This window comes from Citrus sinensis, chromosome 5 (assembly GCF_022201045.2).
Source record: "Citrus sinensis cultivar Valencia sweet orange chromosome 5, DVS_A1.0, whole genome shotgun sequence".
In the NCBI taxonomy this organism is placed as follows: Eukaryota; Viridiplantae; Streptophyta; class Magnoliopsida; order Sapindales; family Rutaceae; genus Citrus; species Citrus sinensis.
The window spans coordinates 19,317,741-19,341,818 of NC_068560.1; the positions used below are offsets into that span (position 1 = coordinate 19,317,741).

Below are 24,078 nucleotides of genomic sequence, written 5' to 3' on the forward strand. Positions count from 1 at the left end.
CAGGCAAACGAAAAAAATATTGAAAATTATTTAAAGCGAACAGGTGGATGATAACAAAAATATATTTAATTAAAAGGATTTATAAGATAGTATGTGAAATAATTAAAAGGCTACTGTTCTAGCTCATTTAATATATCAAACTGCTAGATAATTGTTCTAGTTAAACATAATTTTCAAAGAATCTTTTTAAGGGTTTATTTATTAATATTTTGTTTCTTTCCAGTATGAACACTTTGTTTTGACACGTGGTTAACAACCTTCAACGAACTCGGAACAACCTTCATCACATGCTTCCTCACGTGGTTACTTAAACTGATATATAAAACGTGCTCCATCCATGTCGTTTCCACTAAATCGTTTTCTGTTAAGAATCAGCTGAGCAGCACGTGAGCTAATGAAGCTTTTACGGCTTCAAAACGCAGCCGTTTCTGGAAACCAAACTTGATTCATCACCTCACAACTACAGATGAATTATCGAAGTGGCTGATTGGTGCTGTACGTGTTTTTCGTATTGAACTCAACTCTGCTATTTTCCCAAAGCTGGAAAACAGAAACATCATCTGTAGTACATGCGTGCATCTGATACATGCACAAAAACTGACCATTGGATTAAATGGAGTGGATCTAATGGCTGAGATTTGTTTCATTATTAAGCAATAAAAAATTTTGAAACAACCAGAAACCTGTAAAACCGGTCATTTGGTTTAAGTTAAAAATATATAAATGAAAAAAAAAAACTCACCACTCCCTCGCCTCACACGCGCCTTACCACTCCCTCGCCTCACCTCTCTTCTTGTTCCACGGCCATCAACGGCGGCACTAGTCAGCAACGATCAACTGCGGCTGTAAATTGACCACGATCATCTCTCTCTCTCGGCTTGCTCAAATTTGGCCGATCTGTGGGCTTGCTTAAGCTTGGCCGATCTATGCTTGCTCGATTACTCTTCCTATATTCACTCGGAGTCAACTGTTTGACAAGAGTCGAAGTCCAAGGTTCTTTTTAACAGGATTTGAGCTACTCCTTTTATTCTTCTTCCATGTTCACTGATATGAAGCTTTGATGTGGTGTTCTGAAAGCGGGTGGAATTTGAGATTCTCCTTTCTTCTCTATATGAAGGTGCTTGTCATGTGTCAAGAAAAATAAAATTATTTACAAAAGATTATTTTAAGGAGATTTATTATTATTCGTGGATCGGGAAGCTCAAAAAATTTTCTTATGTAGAACATAAAGTGATTTAAATTTTGCCATGGTATATCCTTTTCTTTGATTGCGTTGTGGTTTTCCAGTTCTTGGAGATGCAGAAGAAGTTTATTTTGTTTTATGGTATCTTATTTATTTATTGTTTTCACGAGGAAATAGCTGTGCTTTTGGAAATTAATATGCTGTGTTGTCAATGTTGTGTGAAATCCTTTTATTGGTGTCTATGTAAAGTGTTTCAGATTTCAGACCTGAGAGTTAATCTTCTCGTACCAGTTGGCTTTTGGGTTTAGTATTGCTGCTTTTAACATAATTGACCTATGGCCCAAATCATTTCTATAGGGCGAAGCATATGAATGATACATATTATCTTTTTTTGGCCTTATGTATTGTTATTTGCAGTGTGATTTGGTCTAGCTTAAGAGCTTAAGCTTGCGGGTTGGATTTGTCTGAGAGGGAACAATTTAATTTGTTCATCGTGATGTTTATATCCATTTTGTACTACTATCAATTTCAATCATGCCTAATTTTTATATGTATTTCTCGTGGACTCTCAGGTTCAGTGCACAAGAGGATGAAGACGATGGACACCCAAATTTGATGTGGAGAACAACTATTGCAAATGGTCCTTGATTTACTTCTCCAATTGACTTGAATTGGTTTGATGCAATTTATAGTGTATTTTTGTCATCTTTGTATGACTGGCAGGTCGTCCTGGTTTGGTACATGACTGGACACAGGAATTGGACTCATATTTTTCAAACCAGAATGCCAGCAATCAAGCATTTTCTTTTGAAAGCACTGGCGTCTTCTTCAATGCCAAAAAGGTTAGAGATTTTCTGTATCCTGTTTTGTATTTGATCAGTTTAGCATGTGGGTGGCAATCAAGAAAAGTTATTATAACATTTTTGTGTTCCCGAAAAACTGCTGATGATGTGTAGTGCAGGAAATGAATTGTTTGTGACTTCTTTTTATTTGTATTCTTTCTTTTTTCTTTTCTCCCAAACAGGATTATGCATTTCTGAAGAGCTTCTTGAAGTTGATTACCATGTATGCCACTTTCTTTACTCTATGCTCAGGATGTGATTTTGCCAAGCATTAAAATGGTTTAGGTTAGAACCATCATCTAAAGTTTACTTAATGCAGCCGAGAAGCTGTAGTAGAGCAATGAAGGCTGTTGGTGTTATGAAGGCCAGCTGTGAAGAAATATTTGAACTTGTAATGAGCATGGATGGGACACGATACGAGTATGCTTCTTTTCTATTTTTTATTTTTAGTTATTTTAACATAATCAAGACTATATTGGCTGTCTATGTAAGCTGAGTATTATATTTCCTCTTGTATGCTGTGAAATTCACATTGTCTCCAGTCCCGATTCTGTATGTGCCTTTTTGAATATATTTAATTAATCTGCATGGTGCTTTCTAAAGATTATTACAAACTTTTGTTGCTTAAGTATATGAAGAATGTGGAAATGAAAATAGCTTTTGAAGTTTGATGGATTGCTTCATTAATAAAGAAAGACTAGGACTCATTTTTATAACTTTTCTCCACTTAGCTAATGGTATTTGATGAAGACAAAATAGATGTAGCTATCTGTATTTTTTGTTGCTGAACTATAGATCAATTGACGGTTGAAGTTAGTTATATTAATTTGTTTTACTAGAATTAAAGTTTGTATCTTAGCCATTTCATGAAGTGTCAAATACGTTCTTTCCTTTTTTTTTTTTCAAAACACGTTACACTTTTGAAGTCACTATTACATAAAAGAGTGTTCTAAAACAGGAGAAGGCGTGCTGCCTGAAATTACCTGTTTCCTAGCAAATCTAGCTGGTTTGCGAATTAGATTTTAACAACTCTCTTGGCAAGGTTTGCTAGTAATGTGTTCAAATTATTCTATTTAATTTTACTGTCTGTACCCTAATAATTCTTGGTTTGCACCATTGCATTGTTCCATAATCTCTGTGCGTTGGCTTATAAAGGCCAGCAAGGCTGATGATTTGTCGAATAGTTATTTCCATGAAATTCCTATCAATTTGACTCAGTATTTAGAGGTCTTGAAGAGGGCAGTGTACTAGACATGGATTTCTACCTCTTTTGGTTGTACAATTGTTGTATTTCTTGGCCATCAGATCTTTTTTATGTACCTTTCTCAAAGTTCTTGCCGCACATACACCGTTTTTCATGTTTTGTGCAGGTGGGATTGTAGTCTTCTGTATCGCAGCTTAGTTGAAGAGGTAGATGGTCATACGGCTATTCTCTATCATAGGCTTCAGCTGGACTGGTTTCCAATGTAATAGTCTCTTGATTCAATCATCTCATTTATGCTTTGGTCAGAATAGAACATTTATTGTTTTCTTCTTTCCCCTTTCCTCTCTTCTGATATAATATGTGAGGAAATTACCTAAAATTTCTGTATCCCAATGTAATTGTTGGAATTCAGAAATAAAATAAATACACCGTCTTGTTTTTCCCTTGGTTCAGTCCTAAGTTCTCTTTGGGCCTTCTGCAAGTTTTTAAACATACTGTGACAGTAAAAAATCTAGTGATTGAGATCATTTTGATGAATTTAATTTTAATTCTTAGCTGATACTTTTTCTGGAATTTTTTTTCTTATGTTTCCTCAATATGACTTAAATAGTTTGGTTTAGAAGTTCGTCTAAAACCTTCTCCTTGATCCAAAAAAATTGTCTAGAAAGGTCTCAGATGGATTTTGGGGGAGTTCTGTGGCAAATTTGAAAAGTTCAGGGGAAGGGTCTAATGAATTTTAAAACCACATGGGTTATCTGTTTTATTCAGAGGATAGTGGAATTCCCTGAAATTTATCATTTTTATTTAAATAATCTTCCTACTTTCCTCTGCGGAATTTATTTATATATACGAATTCATTTGGTTGCAGGTTTGTTTGGCCCCGCGGCCTTTCTTAAGTGCGTTATTGGCGTTGAAATGACGCTGCGAGTTATGGTAAGGTTCTTGCTTCCCCACTTCTTGAAATTAAATCTATCTTTTCTGGCACTAGAAGTTTCCATAAGCTGTGTTTTGCTATCGCGCAGTTGTGTTATTTCATTCTAGGGAGCATGAGAACTGTGGTCCACAACCAGGATATGTACGAGCTCACGTGGAGAGTTAGTTTTCTGTCCTTTACTTTGGTTGATGTAGAGAATTAACAAGTGACTAAGTCATGCCAAGTTGCACCACCTGCTTCCTGTATTCTGATTTCTCAGGTGGTGGATTCAACATTTCCCCACTAAAACCTCAAAATGGTAGGCCCAGAACACAAGTACAGCATCTTATGCACATTGATCTAAAAGGGTGGGGTGTTGGTTATGTGTCAATGTTAAGCAACACTGTCTTCTTCAGATGTTAAATAGCATTGCTGGTAAGTTTCTTGCTTTCACATTTTATTTTGCGCTGTTATGGGTTAATATGTTTCTGTTGGGTGGCCATTTTAAGTCATATTTTTACTTGTTACTGTATTTTCTTCAGTCCTTTTATAGGGAACACACACATACACGTATGTAGAGTCACCTTTTAATGAGGGATCTACCACTTTAATAAAATGAGGAATGAGCTAAAAGATAAAAATTCACGAACTCCAATGCAATATGTGTGTGTGTGCGCGTGTACACCTTTTCTAACTCTTGTTCTTAGTTAGATATTTTTTGGGATTTCAGGCAAATGAAAAAAGAGATTAAGAGAATGATTTCAAGAGAACAGGTGGATGATAACTTAAATATTCATTTTTATATATTTTGTTACTTAAATATTCATTTTTATATATTTTGTTAATGTCCTCTTTAATGGATTTCTATGGAATTAATCTTTTTTTTTTCAATTAGTTGCAGCCCTAGAGGAAAAGCAGGGTGATCAAATTGATTTATCTCATTTTTTTCGAGCAATCTGCGACACAATGACCTTGATAATGCTTGTGACTGCTGGAAACTTTCTGATGGAAATAACTTCAGAGTTCGTAGCAAGCATTTTTGTTATGACAAAACAAAGGTTCCCGCCAATTTTGGTTGTTTCTTATGGTATTTATATATCCGACATATTCTAGTTCGACATGTAACGATGTAGTTTGGTTGGTTCTTCTTGCTCTTTGTGCAATTTGTAACTGCAGATACGTGTGGGAAAACATTTAATGGATCTTGTTGCTGTTGATTAGTTCAAAGACACAAAGAGAATGGACCATGTAGCTAGGCGTCAAGGCTGTGCTGCACAAGTAACTATTCTTTTCTTTTTTATTTTTCCTTTTCCATTGACGGATTAGAAGAAAATACTGCCTGTGAGATACTACAATGTAAATAACTTCTGGTGGTTCATTGAATCTATAACACTCTGAGCCCTATTCTAAAATATGTAGGTTGCTTCCGAAAAAGGGCTTTTCTCACTGATCTTTAATCTTCAAGTAAGCTTGTTTCATTTCAGAAGGTATTAAGTTTCAAACTTATCATTTTGGGAGGTTGTATGGTTGTAACGTAAGCATCTGCAGGTTCCTGGTTCAACACATTATGGTACGGTATTTTATTTTGTCACAAGGGAATTAATTACAGGATCCCTTTTGCAATGGTTTGTTGACGGCGATGATGAATTTCGCAATAGTAGGCTGAACTTGTCCCATCCGTTCCTAAGGTATCCATCTTGGTCTTCATGTATTAGGACTATGTTAACTAATACGTACCCTCCGCTGCATAGTACACTTGAATTTGTACAAAGAAGGCATGCATTTAGGTGTAAATGTATTAATGGGTTGTACCTTCAAACTTTATTTCCTTTTTCTACCAATTTGAATTTGTTTTGCATTTGTTCTTGATTTTAAGCACTGAATCATGCAGGGGTCATGGATCGTGCGCCAGAGTGATGGAAGCACCCCTTGTTTATTAGGAAAAGCGGTTGATTGTAACTATATCCGTGGTCCTAAGTACTTAGAAGTAAATGCTCTTCGAATTTCTATAGTACATGGGTTGTGTTCCCTTTCAAATAGCTTGTTCAATACCATTAACATGGTTTAACATTGTTCATCTTTCTGTAGATTGATGTCGACATGTTCTACTGTTGCTAATGGAGTTTTGGGCCTTGTAATTGGTGTAATTACGGCATTGGTGGTTGACATGGCTTTCCTTGTACAGGTATGTATGATTGTTTTTTTCCCCCACTTCTAAATGGCACAAGGGAAAAGACATGATTTTGAGATATTGTACTGCAATTTGCATATTTGCATACTTGAATGTTCTCAGAATGGTAAAATGCTTCGTGTATGCAGGCAAATACTACAGATGAATTACCGGAGCGGATGATTGGAGCTGTACGTGTTTCTTATATAGAACTCAAATCTGCTATTGTCCCAAAGTTGGAACCAGAGACATCATGACTGTGGTTTCATTTCACCTCAACTGTTTTTTTTTAATTGAAAAAAAAATCATTTGTTTTAGGCATACATACATGTATTTTGATCCCGTTTTCATTGTAATTTCTCATTTACTTTGAAAGAAAGTCATTGGTGTTTTCGAATGGGAATTTTGCATTAAAAAATAAAGAATACTTAATAGGAAATTTCATAATTCTTTAGTTACTACTTTTAAAACTCAACAACTAACAAAAATACTAATAAAAAAATCAGGTCTTGACTTCACGAAATTCTTTTAATTTAAAGGGTTCTGGTATGAGAAAGTCAGTTTGACGGATTAATTACTTTTAATAATGGTCGAGTTAATTTTACTATACTCATAAAACTATTCTTATTCTGATAATGCCACAAATGTTATGATGTTTTCTTCAGCTAATGATCTTCTATCAGGACTGGTTAGAAATCAAATGCTTAAAATACCAATTGAATGAATAATGCAGAAGTTTAAACAGTATCTGATTCAAGTCCTTCCTTAAACGGAGAATGCATCAAACAAATCCAAAGTGTCTTGCAAGTCTGTAGCATGACTAGAAAGTTGTAAATGTGTTAAGAACCAAATTATTCAAGTACAGGAGAACAAGCAAGTTGAATCATGTACAAGAGGTTGGCCTGGTTCCAGATAGCTTCTTCATTGTACCTGAAGAGTTGGCTCAATCTTTCCTTTAGAATTCTGCACATTTTGTAATTACTCGTGTAAGCAAGCATACATTACAATCATAATAATAATAAAGCAAGAGTAATGATACAACCACAACCTCTTGTGCACAAATAATATTGTACAAACTAGTATGACATAATATGATTGAGTAATGATACGACCACAACCTTTTGTGCACAAATAATATTCTACAAACCAATATGACATAATATGATTGATTAAACAAAAACATAACATAACCCTCATAATTTATTTATTATTATTTTATATTTTCATTCAACCAATCATATTATATCACATTAGTTTCTATAAAATAATTTGCTAAATAGCACCAAAACTTAATTGATACTCACCATTTCATTGAACAATTTTTTTATAGTGTCATTGAGATTGCCTTCCCAACATCCTTCATCATCATCTTTTTCTTCTTCGGTGACGTTCACTTTATTTAGCATTGGTGTGTCTAAGACTCCTTGAGAGAAGATCTTCATTTTTGGACATTGTCTCACAACTACTTGTTTCAAGGACGGGAATTCAAGAGCGTAATTACCTAAACAAAAGCTTGTTAGGCTTGGCAAACAGTAAAGTTCCAAGTACCTCAATTCCTTGAAAACATTGCAATCTTTCGCTTCTTCTCCAACCTGCAATTGTATGATTTGTTCTATCATTTTGCAATCAGCTATCATCATTCTTCCGAGATTCACTAGACTTTCAGATGTCGAGAATGTCAACAGATTTATCAACCCGTGACATTTTGATACTTCCAGAGCCTCAAGATTTTCCAAATGCCACGAAGGTGGTACTAATTTTTGCAACTTACTACATTCCGATATTTCTAGACTTTCCAAGTTTGCAAACGCTTTGTTGGATTCGTCATTTTCCTTCCAGAGATGCTGCACTTTGTGTAATCCAGACAGCTCTAACCATCTCAATCGAGGGAATGAAACCTGAAAATCAACAAAATTAAGTTGTAAATGGAAATATGTATCCAATCTCTGAAGTCTTCCCCTGCATATTTTATGGACAAGATTAATCACGGCATTTCATATTTTATTTCCAAATTAGTATGCTTTGCAGTAGGTTCCCAAATAAAAGTATCAAATTAATTACCCTTTGAAATCTGATGCTAAATCCAATATGAATTAGCTAGGAAAACAGAGATGTAACATGCATAATCGATATAGTTCATCACCTCCTGTCACTAGGCATCTAATTAATTTGAGACATTTTTATAATTCATACTATAAATTTAGTTAATAACTACGGTTATATTGTTAAATCATATATAAATTAAGACGACGTGCAAAAAGATGAGTCATTAAATTTGATTTGATTCTAATGAAATTACATCTATGAAACGAAAGTGAAGGGAAAAATAATAGTAATAATAATAATCACCTTTTCATCGAAGAGAGGTTGTACTTGATGAGCCAGCAAGAAGTTCTCTTCTGATGTTAATTTTTGAGGTTCCTTGTTATCTGTTGTCACGTGCACTACAGAGTTGGATATGAATGTTTCCATATCAGGGCAATTTTGAATAGTTAGATGTTGCAACTCAGGCAGTTCAATTATATTCCCAGTGAAGTTGCAGAATCTTTTGAGTTTTGGAAGATCAATGAGCCTTAGCCCGTAAAGCTTAGGGAACAGGGGGCCTCTATGTTCTTTGTCAGCATTTTGCTCTTCCAAATGAAGCACCTCTTCTATTGAATCACAATTCCTCACTTCCAGCCATTGCAAATTGTTCAAGCATCGTAGCAGATTGGCAGGAATAGCACTCGACATATTCGTGCAGTCATCCACCACCAGCCGTGCTAAATTGTTGAAGAAGCTGACAGGCAGTGCTTGGCCATGCCATATTTCTTTCAAATGTGGAAAATATGAGAGTTGCAGATACTCCATATCACGGAATCCAATCTGCACAAACCAAAACAATTGCACTGGATATATACAATTTTTTCTTTTTGAAAGGCATTAGATATATATACATTAAACTTACATGTTTTGTGTTTTAACTTTTAAAAATATATATACAAGGCAGGTGTATATGTTTAAATGTGCAAGTGCAAGGGAGATGCATAAGCAATTTGGATGAATCGATTAACACATACCATTTCTTCGTAACACTTTTGTATAGTGGAATTAAGCTTATTGCCTTCCCAATGGTGCAGTTCACCCTCTTCCTTTTCAGTCACTTGCACTTTGTGCAGCTTTGGTGTGGATAAGATTCCGTGAGAAAAAGTCTTCATGTTCGGACAATGTGTCATAGAAACTCGTTCCAGTGATGGGAATTCAAGAGTATAGTTCTCCAAACAAAAGCTGGTAAGCGTTGGTAAATAATCAAGTATCAAAACTTTTAATTTGCTGAAAGCAATACGATTCTCCTTTGCTTCTTCTCCAACATGTCTTATGATTTCTTCTATCTTATCGCACCGCGATACATTAAGATTCACCAGACTACTAGGAATTCCAACCTGAAAATAAGCAAAAGTGTGTGCATGCGTGTGTATATTAAAAAAGTAAAAAAGTAAGAATATCATTCAACTAGGTTCAAAGTATGTTTAAATCATACAATTATACGTTTTATAAACATAATAAACCATGAAATGTCCACTAGATAATTTTTTGTTAAACAAAAAAGGCAGCAAGATAAATAAATAAATAAAAGCCAGATAAACAAAAATAATACAAATGCATTTACACTATTTAGTATTAGGAATATAGAAAGAATTTAATGCAATTTCTAAATATTTTAGACTTATTTTGCATCTTGATGCCAGTTTTTAAACAAAATTTGCAAATTTCAACTATTCCATTTGGGAAAAAACAAAAAACTCAACCAAAATGCCGCTTTTTCCCTTTTTCCTTGGTCCCTTTTTTTTTATGTATATTTAATTTTGGAAACAAAATTAAAGTGGATCTTTATTAAGTACTTCCAGACTCGAGGAAATTTCTTCACAATCAAGGATCAGTTGTAAATAATCATGAATTTGTGGTTAATTAATGGCATAATCAGTTCGTAACTAAACAAGAGATATTAATTAAATTTGAAGACTTTTCTTTTCTTTTTTTCTTTTTCCAATCGAAATGTGAAGAATTAAGGAAAAGATAAATATATAGATGAATTTGTGAACCTATAAGATGAGTGACCATCCTTTAATTTTTGAAAATTGTACTTATTAAGATATGAGCAGAAACAATTAAATTGAATTATATTATGCTGTTGAATCGTGATTAAAAAAATTATATTGTTGATTCTAATGCTGGCGAACCTAAAAACTGGACTTAAAATGTAGATTTGAGAGTGGTGGTTCGAAGTACAATACTTGAAATAAATAATCAGTGGCTGAATATCATTTGTAAACCCAAAAATGGTTAAAATATTGTTGGATGTAATTTGAAAAAAAAAAAAAAGATTCGAAATGAATACAACAACCTTACCAATGGAGGAAAAATATTCTTTAGGTTATCACACCAAGATATCTCCAAATTCTTCAATTTGCTGAAAGACTCCGAAGGAAGCTGGTGGTGCCATATTTTTCTCAAATTATCCATCCAGCTAATATGTAATACCTCCAACCTAGGAAGTCGTACCTGGCAGTTAAAGATTAAATAACTAATTAATCAATTAATCGGCATAATCAATTGATAACTAAATTAGAGGCGGATATTAACTAAATTTGAAGACTCAAGGAAAAGACAAATTAAATACTGTGACTAAAATTAATTTTTTTTTATTAAAAAAAAAAACCTTTTCGTCAAAGAGAGGAGGAGGTTGCATTTCAGAATGATTGGTGTCTTCTGGTGAGCTCGTAGAGATGAATCTTAACATTTTACACTTATTTTGCATCTTGATATCAGTTTTTAAGCATAAATTTGCAAATTTCAACTATTCCTTCTTCTTTTTTTTAAAAAAGGGACCATTTTCCTTGGTTCCTTTTTTTAATGTATATTTAAAAATGGAAAAAAAAATTGGAAAAGACTTCCCAATACTGTCAACGAGGGACTGCTGTAAAGTGGATCTTTATTAAGTACTTCCAGACTAGAGGAAATTTCTTTACAATCAAGGGTCAGTTGTAAATAATCATGAATTTGTGGTTAATTAATGGCATAATCAATTCGTAACTAAACTAGAGATATTAATTAAATTTGAAGACTTTTATTTTTTTTTCCAATCGAAACGTGAAGAATTAAGGAAAAGAGAAATATATAGATGAATTTGTGAACCTATAAGATGAGAGACGATCCTTTAATTTTTGAAAATCGTACTTATTAAGATATTAGCAAAAACAATTAAATTGAAAACCGAACTTTAAACGTAGATTTCTGAGTGGTGGTTCGAAGTACAATACTTGAAATAAATAATTAGTGGCTGACTATCATTTGTAAACACAAAAATGGTTAAAAAATTGTTGAATTTTATCTGGGATAAAAAAATCGAAATGAATACAGTGACCTTACCAATGGAGGAAAAATATTCATTAGGTTGTTACACCGTTCTATCTCCAAATTCTTCAATTTGCTGAAAGACTCCGAAGGAAGCTGGTGGTGCCATATTCTTCTCAAATTATCCATCGACCTAATATGTAATACCTCCAACCTAGGAAGTCGTACCTGGCAGTTAAAGATTAAATAACTAATTAATCAATTAATCGGCATAATCAATTGATAACTAAATTAGAGGTGGATATTAACTAAATTTGAAGACTCAAGGAAAAGACAAATTAAATATTGTGGCTAAAATTAATTTTTTTTATTAAAAAAAAAACCTTTTCGTCAAAGAGAGGAGGAGGTTGCATTTCAGAATGAATGGTGTCTTCTGGTGAGCTCGTAGAGATGAATCTCGACATACTATTGCACCAACTAATCTCGAGGTTTAGCAAAGAAGGGAATTCAACAACTAAATCTGAATGAATATGTCCCGTATTGGCAAAGCTTGTTAGTTTAAAAAGCCCATAGAGCTGCAGGGAGTGTAGTTTAGGAAAAACCTTTAATTCAATCAACTTTCCTTCATCTCTTTCTGGCCACCCCGTGGTGTCGACTACCCCTTCCATTGACTCACAAGACCGTATTTCAAGATGTTGGAGTTGCAAAAGACTATTAACCATAGAATACGAAAACAGATACTTCAGACGCTGACAACCGCTCACGTACAGCTTTGTTAAATTTTGACAACAGTACATTCCTTGATTATGATCGGCCCATAATTTTTTTATGTTTCTTAAGTCCCTGAGATTCAATTCCTCTAAGCTTGGAAGAATAACCTGCAAAGAAAACCCATAAATTTTTGTTCCTTCAAGTACAACCGTCTAGTATAATATTCTTTTGATGAGCGAAGATTAATCGTGATAATAAATTAATCAATTAATTATTGAACAGAAAATTATCACCTTTGGAGCAGTATCCTCATCAGCAATGATTTCGTTGAATCCCAAAGAAGTTGTTGGTTTCTCCCTGTCGGGTCCTATAAACAAACAAAAACAATATATACATAATTAATCTTTGTTGTTTTTTTTTTCAAAATAATTGAGGCGAAGTCCATTATCCCACCAATTCTTAATTTCAACACTTACCAAAAATCATTTCCAGATCATCGCAATCATCCACTTCTACCTTTTGAAGCCGCAGTAGGTTTTTGGCTATGGAGAATGAGAAAAGTTGCTTCAATTTCTGACAGTAGCGTACTTTTATAATCCTTAAGTTGCTGAAAGATTGATCTTCTGTGAGTTGGCTGTCGCATATTGTCTCCAAATTGTTCAAATAGCTAAGAGACAATGACTCCAGCAAGGGGAAGACTTTGCGACGAACCCGTCCAACTGAACCGACAATATGTAAAATCTCAGAACAACTTTTTACACGAAGACGCTTCAATCGTGGAAAACCTTCCCCATCATCTAATTCATGAACAACATTCTGAACACCCTTCAGTTCTCCTAGATAGAGATATTCAGTTCTCTTCAACAACAGTTTCATCCTGTAATTCTGCAAAAGAATGCCAAACTCTTCTAGCCCCTGGAGCTTCATCAATCTTGATAATCCAGATTTAACGGACCAGCTGCTCCACCACTTATTTCCTATACATATCCTATAGCTTTGCAATTCCACAGAGACCCATTCCTGCGGCAGAATTTGGGCATCCGGAACTTGTATATTCAAAGTAGTTAGCTTTGACAACCCCTTCAATTCAGCAAGACTGGCGTTACTTCCTCCTTCAACCTTATCCCACTGCGAAAAGCTGATATCCATATACAGTTCTTCTAATCGAGATAATTTTGATATGACATTTGGTGGTATCACCTCAAGGCTCCAACAATTGCTCAAATCTAGCAACTGTAACCGCGTCAATTGCCCAATTTCAAGTGGTAACTGCTTGATGTTGGAACCTCGAAAGCTAAGAATCTCTAATTTCTTTAGCTGTCCAATTGCCGCTACATCTTCTAGTTGGCACCAGTCTAAACACAATGTTTGAAGGTTAATGAGGCGACCAAGTGACGAAGGTAATGAAGAGAAATGAATTCCAGTAAAATCTAAAACTTTGAGTTCTTCTGTCCCTTCAAAAAAGTGGTCTGAAATTTGCATAGGGCCATTACCCTCTCTAAACAGCAAAAATAACTGGAGATTGGGACATTGCAACCTTTCAGGGAGCTCTTGAATATCTCTCTGGGGTAATGAAATGGCAATTGGACCTTTCCGTATTGTCTCTTCCATCTTTTTCTCCAAGTCGGCAACATTTGGAATATTAAACATGCGCTTACCTGCGGCAATTGATACGGCAACAACATGAATGACGTCATGCATTTTAACTTCATCTTCAGCATCACCGTCCAACAATAAGCATGAAGATTTGAGATTGTCGATCAACCGATGCACTCTACTCCTTGCTTCTTCCAATGTGTAAACATTTTCAAACAAACCCCAACCCACACCATATCTCAATAAGTCAGAAACGTGTGTGGCATCACCTTCACTGTATAGACCACAAAGAAGGAACAGAGATTTTGCCTCCTCACTTTCCAAGAAATCGTAACTCAATTTTATGGAGGTGTACACATTTGCTTGCATGCCATGAATTTCTCTTGCATCCGATCTTCTTAGTTGATTCAATGCATCTTTCCAAAAGTCAGGCTCCTTAGTTTTCAGAGCATTTGCAACTGTACTCAGTGCAACAGGCAAACCTCCGCATCTTTCAACGATCTCATTGGCTATACTTTGAAAAGTAGATATTTTAGTTGAATCACCCACTATCTTCTCAAATAACTGCAATGCTTCTTTTGGCGGCAAAGCATCGATCTGGAAATTTTTCTGAGATTTCATTTCAATGGACAATAAATCTCGACTTCTAGACGTCAATATTATTGTGCATCGTCTCTGATCGTCCTTTGTATCTTTCTCATCAGCATCCCCGGAAGGAATTCCAACTTCTTCGAACTCGAGTTTTTTCCAAATATTATCCAATATAACGAGGACCCGCTTCTCGTTCTTCAGTCCTCGACGTAGTCGATTTGCTCTGTGGAGTATACTCTCATTCAAGTCAAATTCCATGCCTAAGTCAAAAGCAAGTTTCTTTTGAATTTCCTGATCATCTGGGGTCTGTGTTAGCTCAGCCATAACGACCTTATCAAACAACTTATCTTCCATCATTTTCTTAGCAACTTGCTTGACTAGCGTGGTTTTACCCACGCCGCCCATGCCGTAGACCCCAATTATGTTGAGCTTATCATCCTTCAACGCCTCCGTAACATCCTGTAATACTTTCTTTCTTGAATCAAAGGCCTCGTTATCTTTCCCATCCCTAAGTACTGTGCTCTCTGGAGGAGGACGGTAGGAAACATTAGAGAAGTTGCCTTTTCCCATGAGACTAGCGGCAGCTTTTGCGGCCTTTGCTGCTTGTTTACTAAGCTTGTAACGGGACATCAAATTTGGGCACAATCCTTTGAAGCAGAACTTCTTAGCTCTTTCTTCATCATCAATGATGGATTTTGCAACCCCTTCACTGATGAATTCATCAACGCTATGTAGCCAGTCTGTGACACGCTTATAAAGCTCATCCCCTTGTAGCCTAGCATGATTAACTGGTTGCTGCACCATTTCTCTCTTATATCCCAGCTGCTTCACTTGATCTTTTAGCTCATCTATGTAGCTCTGGTACTTGAACACATAAGATATCTGCCGTGTAATCGGGTTGAACAGTGACTTTGCACCTTCTGATACACAGTTGGTTAAAAAAGCCAGACACGCTTCTATAGCCATTGCCTGTTGCTTAACAATAAATATCTAGTTTTTGGCTGTTGAAAAAAAAAATGGATTCAAATAAATTAAATGAACACAGAAGTTAACAATAAACAGTAACTTAAAACTCAAGAAAATTAAATGACAAGATTAAGACAAACAAGAGATAGTTTTTGTTGGACATTAAGAAACAACTGCTATCAAGATCAAGGATTAGAGATTATGCTATTAAAAGAAATTATTGAAGGATTTAGCACAAATGTACTGTTTAATTACCTATTAACAGAGAGTTAATAAGCTTCACTTTTGGCCTTGAATATGTTAACTGCAGGGGAACGTGAGTAAATAGTTTATGAGAGTAAGTAATGCCAATCAATAGCAAGACTCAAGCGTGCACCCCACCCGTGTTCTGTTTTATTATATAAACATGGCATGTTCATTATTGACAAAATGGTCAATAACTCTATTAGTTATTTAACTGATATTGTAGCCAATTTTAAGAGAACATAATAATAATAATAATCATTGAATGCATAAATTTAGAGTTATATTCTTTTAATTCTTTATGTAAATATAAACCTGAATGGAAAATTATAAAACTTTAGATATAAAAATTTTCAGTTACTAAACAAGAAAACGGGGTAATTAAAACAGAGGAATCTCGTTTTACCTGTTTCTGGGTCTTTACTCTTGTTCTTATATAATTAATCTTGTTCTGATGATAGTGCTCGTGACTGCGGGAAAATAAGCTTAACAGCTATCATGTACTCCTTAAAAGCAAACGCAACGGAAACAACTCAATTTTGGAAAATAAGCTTAATTTTGCAAGTGATGGATTTGTTCAATTGACTCTGTACGAACTTATTGGATTGGCTGATTTATGATTTGACTGAATTTGATAACTTCTTGAATTGGTTGTTTTTAGATTATTAATATGAGATAATACAATGTAAATTTTTTTTTTTCCTTTTAACTCTTGTTCTTGTATAAATAATCTTGTTTTGATGATTGTGACTCGTGACTGCGGGAAAATTTCTAATGGAAGTGATGAATTTGTTCAATTGACTCTGTACTTGAACTAGTTGGATTGGTTGATTGATGATTGACTAAATTTGAATTAAGTTTAATAGCTTAGCTATCATGTACTCCTTAAAAGCAAACGTAAGTCCTTTTTAGATTTGACTGAATTTGAGAACTTGTTGGATTGATTGTTCTAAAATCAGTAGGTTGCCTTAGAAAAAGGTATTTTCTCACTGATCTTTTTAAAATTAAAAAAAAAATTCACACGCACTTTTTCTTGAAGAAATAAACTTGTAATGACTAAAGATTTAATTTCAAGTCAGAATCAATACCAAAAGACGCAGGTTTAACAAAGCATGCAATGTGATAAAAGTACTTTAAAAAATATTGTTGAAGAGAGCACTAGTCCATAACTTTACGTCTTCATATATTCTAAAGAAATAATAAAGTTTTCATGGAATAAATACCGGTTGTGCTTTAATGATTTTGGCATAGACATTGCTAGTGTACTGTGAAATTGAAATGAATATTAAGTGACAGAGCAATGTAAATGCCTAATAAGAGATAAGCAAAAGCTTGGATGAATGACAGAGCAATGTAATGTAGTGACAGATCAAATCTCAATTTGATTCATCTTGTTTTCCAGCCAATCTTGTGATATGATGATAATGTTTATGAATGCTAGAAAACTTCTAATGCAAACAACTCTATTTGGGATGGTAAGCTTAATTTTACAAGTGATAAATATAAATAAATTTGTGTGGTTAATTCAATTTGTAATTACCCTTAGCCCTATTCTAAAATTTGTAGGCTGCTTCAGAAAAAAAAAATAATATTTTTCACTCATCTTTAATCTTCAAGTAAAAAACAAATCTAATAAAATGACAAACAAACAAACAACATTGATCTTATGCCAATTGATATTTAAACAGAGAATTCTTTGTTCTTTTTTTTCTTTCTTTCTCCCATTTGCTCAAGGATTAGAGTTTTTGCTATTAACAGAAAGGTTTCAAGGGTCTGAATAAAATCCCAGACCTTTTTTTAACTTTTTTTTTTTTTTTGGGAAAATGGACTCAAATTAACCTAAACCAATAATAAGATCACAGACTTTAACAATGAACAATAATTTGAAACTCAAGCAAAACCAATGACAAGATTAAAACAAACCAGAGAAATTTTTTCTTGGAAAGTAGATGAAAAGCAAGTAAGAACTGCTATTAAAGGATATTATTAAAGGATTTAGAACATGTATACCTCTTTATTTATATGGGATCAGAGAGTCGATGACCTCCTCTATTCGCTTCGGATATTAAGTAAGAACTGCTATTAAGAGAATGAACTGATGAGAGTAATAACAATGAATTGCAAATGAGGAAGACTTAATCACGTACCCCTATTATACCCGATTTTTAAGATTTAATTTTGAAGTCCAGAATCAAGACAAAAGACGAAGCCTTAACAAATATGCAGTGAGAATAATTAAGTTGAAGAAAGCACTAGTTTATGGCTCTGTGTTTCATATGCTGTAATGAAATACTTAAGTTGAAGTTTTTAACGAATAAATACCTGTTGTGCTGGAATAATTTTAGAAGAATATTGGCTTATAGAGCATATTAGTAGGGATAAGATTTGTAAGATGCCTGATAAAAGATAAAGCGAAAGCTTGAATGGAGAATGGCATTTAATAATTTTAGAAGAATATTGGCTTATAGAGCATATTAGTAGGGATAAGATAGAATAAATGAAATAATAAAAAGCATAACTGATCAAGTCATTATTGATCTTACTTTGATTATTACATTGCACATTAGTTTCTTTCTAAAAATGCCATTCTTCATTCAAGCTTTCGCTTTATCTTTTATCAGGCATCCTACAAATCTTATCCCTACTAATATGCTCTATAAGCCAATATTCTTCTAAAATTATTAAATTCCATTCTTCATTCAAGCTTTCATGGACACTATTTACAAATTGTTCTTGTATTTGACAGAAAAATGAAAACTCCTCATCATACAAAACTGCATGAACAAATCTTCAATTTAATTATGATAAAATAATAAATTCCATTAATAGATTATGTTGTATGTTTTTTTTTTGTCTTGACCACGAGGTATCCTGGGGAGGGCCCCAATTTTGGGAGGCACCTTTAAGCCCGTACCACAACCCATACTAGAAGTCCCCACGCGAACCGGAAGGCACAATTTCTCCCAACAAAGACGACTTCCCTGCGACTTGAACTGGGGAGCAAACCCAGTCAAGCCACTTAGAGCCAACACTTTGTTGGTTATGTTGTATGTTAATGTGAGGGATTTGATCAGGTGATCATATAATTTAGTAAACGCTTTAAGAAGAACAAGAATTAATAAGTTAAAACTTAAAAAAATAAATAAATAAAGAGTAGATGGAAAGAATGTTATTTGCAATCTCTAAACCAAAGAACAGGGGAATGATAACAGAGGACGGTTGATGCAACATTATGAAGTCAAAATTAAGAAAGGCATTCTTTTTTTTCACATTATTCTATTTAATCTTTCATAAGGCGCACACTACGAATCTAAATTAAATTCATAATTAAGAATAAAAGATAAACCCAAACAATCATCTAGCAGGTGCCGTGTAGACTGCATCAAAAATTTAGATTTAGATTTTTACAATCACCAAATGGAAAAACAGGGGAATGAAAACAAAGGTGCCGTGTTTGTAGAAACAGGGGAGGTTCCGGGTTTCTGGAAACAAACTCAGAAACGAATAAATCTCTTGGTGTATATAAGCTTTCATCATCTGGTTTTAGTTTGGTTAGGTTCAACTACATTTCCTGGGTAGCATTACTTATGCTAGTATATTCATTTCTACCCAAGCCACAGTGACTGTTAGGAGTTCTCGTAAACTGAATTTAAAGTTGCGGCTTAAAGTGTTTACCAACTTAAAACCAGAGCTATAAAGTGTTTGATGAATTATTTTTTAATTAAAAAAAAACTGATTTAGCGGGATAAAATAATGCTCCATTCCGTTTAGTAAGTGAAGTCCAGAGTATTACCTACTACTAACTAAATCCGCTTGATTCACAAGACTACCAAGAGATGACTGAATCTTCAATGTAATAAAATAATAATCAGCCTCACAGGATACATAAAAAGCTCATTTATCACAACCATATCCTAGTGCATCATAAACTTGATTATTTAATTTTACTATTAGGAAACCTACTTATATAAGGCGCACACTACAAATTCTAAATTAAATTTCTAACTAACAATAAAAGGTAAACCCTAGCAGTCTTCCACCAGGTGCCGTGTAGCCTGCACCATAAATTCTGATTTAAATATTTGCAATCACCGAACAGAAAAACAGGGGAATGAAAACAGAGGAGCCCTATTTTTCCATTTTTTGAACCCATAACTCTTGTTCTTCTAATTATATTTTTGCTTGGAATTTCAGACAAACGAAAAAAAAAGTGGCAACTATTTAGAGAGAACAGGTGGATGATAGCAAAAATATTTTTAATTAATATGCATGATTAACTCTTGTTCTTCTAATGTAGTGGCTTGATTAATATTTTTAATCAAGCCACTACATTATTGGTAGTCTCTGTGGGCTCATTTCGTCTCCAGACCTGATATTGTATATCTCTTTTTTAATATGTTTTAATTAATATGCATGCTGCTGAATAAAGATGATTACTTCCAAATTTTTGTTGCTTTTTTTTTTTTGGCTTTGGTACATGAAGAATGTGGAAATAGAAATAGCTTTCGAAGTTTAATGGCTTGCTTCATTAGTAAAGAAAGACTAGGATATCTGTCCCTTTTTGTTACTGAATTATTGATCAATTGACGGTTGAAGTTAGTTATATTAATTTGTTGTACAAGAATTGAAGCTTATATCTTTACCGTTTCGTGAAGTGTCAAATATGTTCTTTCCTTGCAATTGTTCAAAATATGTTACACTTTTGAAGTCACTATTACATCAAGGGTGTTGTAAAATCGGGAAAGGCGGGTTTATGATTAGATATGTTTAATTCAAGGATTAACCGAAGCTACTAACCAACAGCTACTAACCGAAAACCGAATTTAACAATAAACACTAACTCAGAATTCAAGAAAATTAAATGACAAGATTAAGACAAATGAGAGATATTTTTCTTGGACATTAAGAAAGAACTACTACCAAGATCAAGGATTAGAGATTATATATGCTATTATTAATAGAAATTATTAAAGGATTTAGAACAAGTTCGTCTCTTTAATTATCTGGGATGATGAGTTTCTTTATTCACCTTGAATATATAATAACAATTTTAGTGAGCAAAAGATCACTGGTAACTGCAGAGGAATGTGTGAGTTTAAGAGCTTATTAGAGTAAGCAATACAAATGAATTTTCATATATGTACTTGGTCACTGTTGTCCTACTGTCGCACGTATTTTTTCATGAATAATTTCCAGATCAGAAAAGAATAAATTCGGTTGATTGAAATATTGCTGAAGTAAGTAAAACAATCTTCATATCGAACATGATTCCAATTAAATTAAGCTTTTTGTAAGATGACTAATAAAAGATAAAAGTAGAAGCTTTGATGAATGAACGAGGACCAAAACTTTTGTAAAAGCGGATGCCGATAAAATAAACAAAAGGCACTTTAAAAAGAAACTAAAGTGCGATCATCAAAGTAAGATCACTAATGATGCTTCGCTATTACAAGGTCCGCATGGAAATTATTTACAAATTGTTCTTATGTTTCACAGAAAAATGAAACACTGTTCATCATACAAAATTGCATGACCGAATCTTCAATTTTTATAATTATAAAATAAATAAATTTTATTAATGGATTATGGGTATGTTAATGTTACGGATATGATCAGATCATCATATAAGTTACTAGACGCATTAACAAGAACAAGAACTAATGATCTTAAAGTTTTTTTTTTAAATTAAATAAATAAAGAGTAAAAGTTAAAAAAAAATGTTATTTGCAATCACCAAAATGAAAACAGAGGAGCCCTGTTTTTACTCTCGTTTCTCTTTCTCTCTTTTTCAAGTAGTAGGAAATGATAACAGAGTATGAGAGCTCACTACTTTCATTTGTTGGGAAGTGTCACCTAAAACACTTCCTCTGCTAGGTGGAATTGTTGGCTTGAAGAGAAGAGTTCTTGTTACAAGCACAAATTTTATCTGTACATTATTTCCTTTTAAATGCACCATTGTTGCACAGATTTGAAGCATATGATCATTAGTTTTTTTGTTTTGATTTGGTTAGTTCAGGATAACAAACAAATTATTGTGCATCACATTATGGTAAAAAGTTGCCCTCTTTGTTATTTCCTCAGATATATAGTTTAATATTTTGTAATAAGATCACAAAGTGCATTGGAACCACTGCTCGGGTACTTTAGCCTAAAATGAAGACCTATTAAAAATTTCCCTGATGTCATGATATAAAACAATAAAAGGTACCAACTTCAGCTTAAATTCATATAAAATTAAACCTTACCACATACTGTATTGAAACAATTTTTTTTTCAATAATATGATATACACAAGGTTGACCTTAGAGTATTAGGGGTGTTATGGAAATTGTTTTACGAGGGCTCCTTACATTCAACAGCTTTAACACCTAAAGAAACATAAAATAGCTTAAAATTCAATCAATTTTTAACTATATCGTGAATATTAACAATCAATAAGATAGTTAAAATATTCAAAAAAGAAAAATAATCAAGAAGATATCTTTTTTACTTCCTCTAGAACTATTATTTCAATAAACCTTTTTCTTTTTCTTTTTTTAATTCAGAAGTGAAGTAATAAATGTAATAATTTTTTGTATAGAGAATAGCACAAAAAATTTTTATAATTTTAATTAATTAACCTTTTTAAATAGATAAAGAATTTTTTTTTTTTGGAAAGACTAATAATAAATTAACAATTAGATAATACTATCAATTAGAGATCTTTAATATTAAGGTTATCAAATATAAAATGTGTAACAAAATTCTTCATTATAAGATAATTACTAACTAAAAAGAGGCCTAAAAAAGAGGATTTGCTATTATAAGTAATACCAAAAATAAAAAGGGAGTCTTCCTAACATATGGGACTTAAGTGACCAAAACGGAGACCTTGCTAACATTTGAGGCCTATTGACCACCTGAGTTGCTTATGCTTAAAACTGTTCCTGGATGTAAAAAGTAAAAATTATTGTTGAATTTCTGACTAATAAGATCATTGAAAGTATTCAAAGGACCTGAACTTATAGGAAAGCCATGATGAACTATACCACGTTGCAAGTGAGCTCGTATCTTCATCCCTTGATCTGTCATTGGCATTTCTCTTCCACTCACTATACCGTCCTTTTCAATTGATTTTTTTATTGATTGATGAAGCGTCTCTGATACGTCAGCACTCGTCGGCCGTTGAAAAAAAAATTAATTTAAATAGAGAGAGCGGCTGATTCGACAAATAAAAGTTATAGAGGGGTTCATATCCCAGCCGTTGGATTAAATATGAGTGGCGATCTGCGTGGATCGGACGACTGTTGTTGTTTATTTAATTCGTCAATCCCCTGACCGGGTTAAATGAATAAATGGAACGAGAGAGCGACAGAGCGCGTTGATATTTCTAACAGGTTAGCAAAGCGACGCCGTTTGGTTTATTGCTCATCTTTATTGGTAACATCATCACCTTCATAAAATATATGGTATCGTACAAAGTTCTTGCGCTGGGTTCGGGCATCTAACAACGAGGACACAGCAGCCTATTCGCTAGGTTAGAGACCAAAGAGCCAACAGCAAAATGTGCACGACACATGTCACTATCATGAAAACAACATTCTTTTTCTTTTTTTTTTCCCTCAATAATTTCAGATATAATATTTTAACTAAGTTTGTAACACTGTTGATTGAAATTATCAAGTACGAATGTGTGTATATTTTAACATTTGCACTCATAATTATTACTGTGCAGTTTTAGACTTGGTTGGGTATTGAGGTGCTAAAACTTTTACCGTAAAAAAAAAAGTTTTGAGTATAAAATAAAAGGTAATAGTATATAATAAATTTAGTTTTTTAATAATAATTTTGATAAAATTAGTAAAAATATAATAAAATTTTTATCATATAAGTGTAAAATCAAATCATCTTAACTTCTAAACTACAACAACTATAACATTTTAACTGTTCAATCTCAATTTCAAATAAACTCTTAATTTATAATTAGATTGTCACTAAAAGATTTTAAGTATGTATTTTAGAATTTAACGAATACACTTTTAAACTACCTTTATCAGATGAAATGTTGGGAAATTTTTATTAAGCTCCAAAAGTGTTTGAAATAAATTTATGTTTTTATGATACCAAAAAAAAAAAAAAGATTTATGAACATTTTTGTGAAGCTTAGGCGAAAATTTTTGTTAGGCTCTATTGGGCTAGATGAGCAGCTCGGGCAGTTAATTATCGCCCAAAAAGCCCAACCCAGATTACAACAAGCTGGGATTTGGTTAGCTCGTTGACGGCCATTTGGGTATGCATGAATTGGGTGGATGATTAATAAATACGATTTATTAATTATTTCGCCGA

At 33.5% G+C, this 24,078-nt stretch overlaps 2 protein-coding genes and 1 long non-coding RNA gene across 9 annotated transcripts in view; 1 reads left to right on the forward strand and 2 right to left on the reverse strand.

Moving 5' to 3' along the window:
• The window catches only part of LOC102626081 (disease resistance protein At4g27190-like), a 93,260-nt gene extending 77,440 nt beyond the window's left edge, over nucleotides 1-15,820 (reverse strand). Inside the window, exons 1-6 of the mRNA XM_052441177.1 lie at nucleotides 15,766-15,820; nucleotides 12,834-15,545; nucleotides 12,651-12,724; nucleotides 12,030-12,524; nucleotides 11,722-11,874; nucleotides 10,702-10,854 (exon numbers count right to left, since the gene is read on the reverse strand). Coding sequence (XP_052297137.1) covers nucleotides 10,702-10,854; nucleotides 11,722-11,874; nucleotides 12,030-12,524; nucleotides 12,651-12,724; nucleotides 12,834-15,510 — 3,552 coding nt within the window. The 5' untranslated portion in view covers nucleotides 15,511-15,545; nucleotides 15,766-15,820. The remainder of the gene's footprint in view (nucleotides 1-10,701; nucleotides 10,855-11,721; nucleotides 11,875-12,029; nucleotides 12,525-12,650; nucleotides 12,725-12,833; nucleotides 15,546-15,765) is intronic.
• LOC112497571 (disease resistance protein At4g27190-like) overlaps nucleotides 1-24,078 on the reverse strand; it is a 98,124-nt gene that overhangs the window by 51,672 nt on the left and 22,374 nt on the right. The gene's annotated exons all lie outside the window — the stretch shown is intronic.
• Nucleotides 733-6,766, forward strand: LOC102619961 (uncharacterized). 7 transcript variants are annotated; one of them, XR_008054845.1, is made up of 16 exons: nucleotides 734-993; nucleotides 1,078-1,117; nucleotides 1,756-1,823; nucleotides 1,939-2,025; nucleotides 2,208-2,248; nucleotides 2,345-2,445; nucleotides 3,396-3,491; nucleotides 4,098-4,162; nucleotides 4,252-4,323; nucleotides 4,423-4,577; nucleotides 4,873-4,915; nucleotides 5,044-5,200; nucleotides 5,319-5,830; nucleotides 6,034-6,129; nucleotides 6,231-6,327; nucleotides 6,462-6,766. It is a non-coding gene; the product is annotated as an uncharacterized LOC102619961 (long non-coding RNA). The 7 variants fall into 7 exon arrangements; XR_008054847.1 differs by lacking the exon at nucleotides 1,078-1,117 and having other exon boundaries at nucleotides 733-993; nucleotides 2,331-2,445; XR_008054841.1 differs by having other exon boundaries at nucleotides 734-1,117; nucleotides 1,756-2,025; nucleotides 5,319-5,606; nucleotides 5,691-5,830.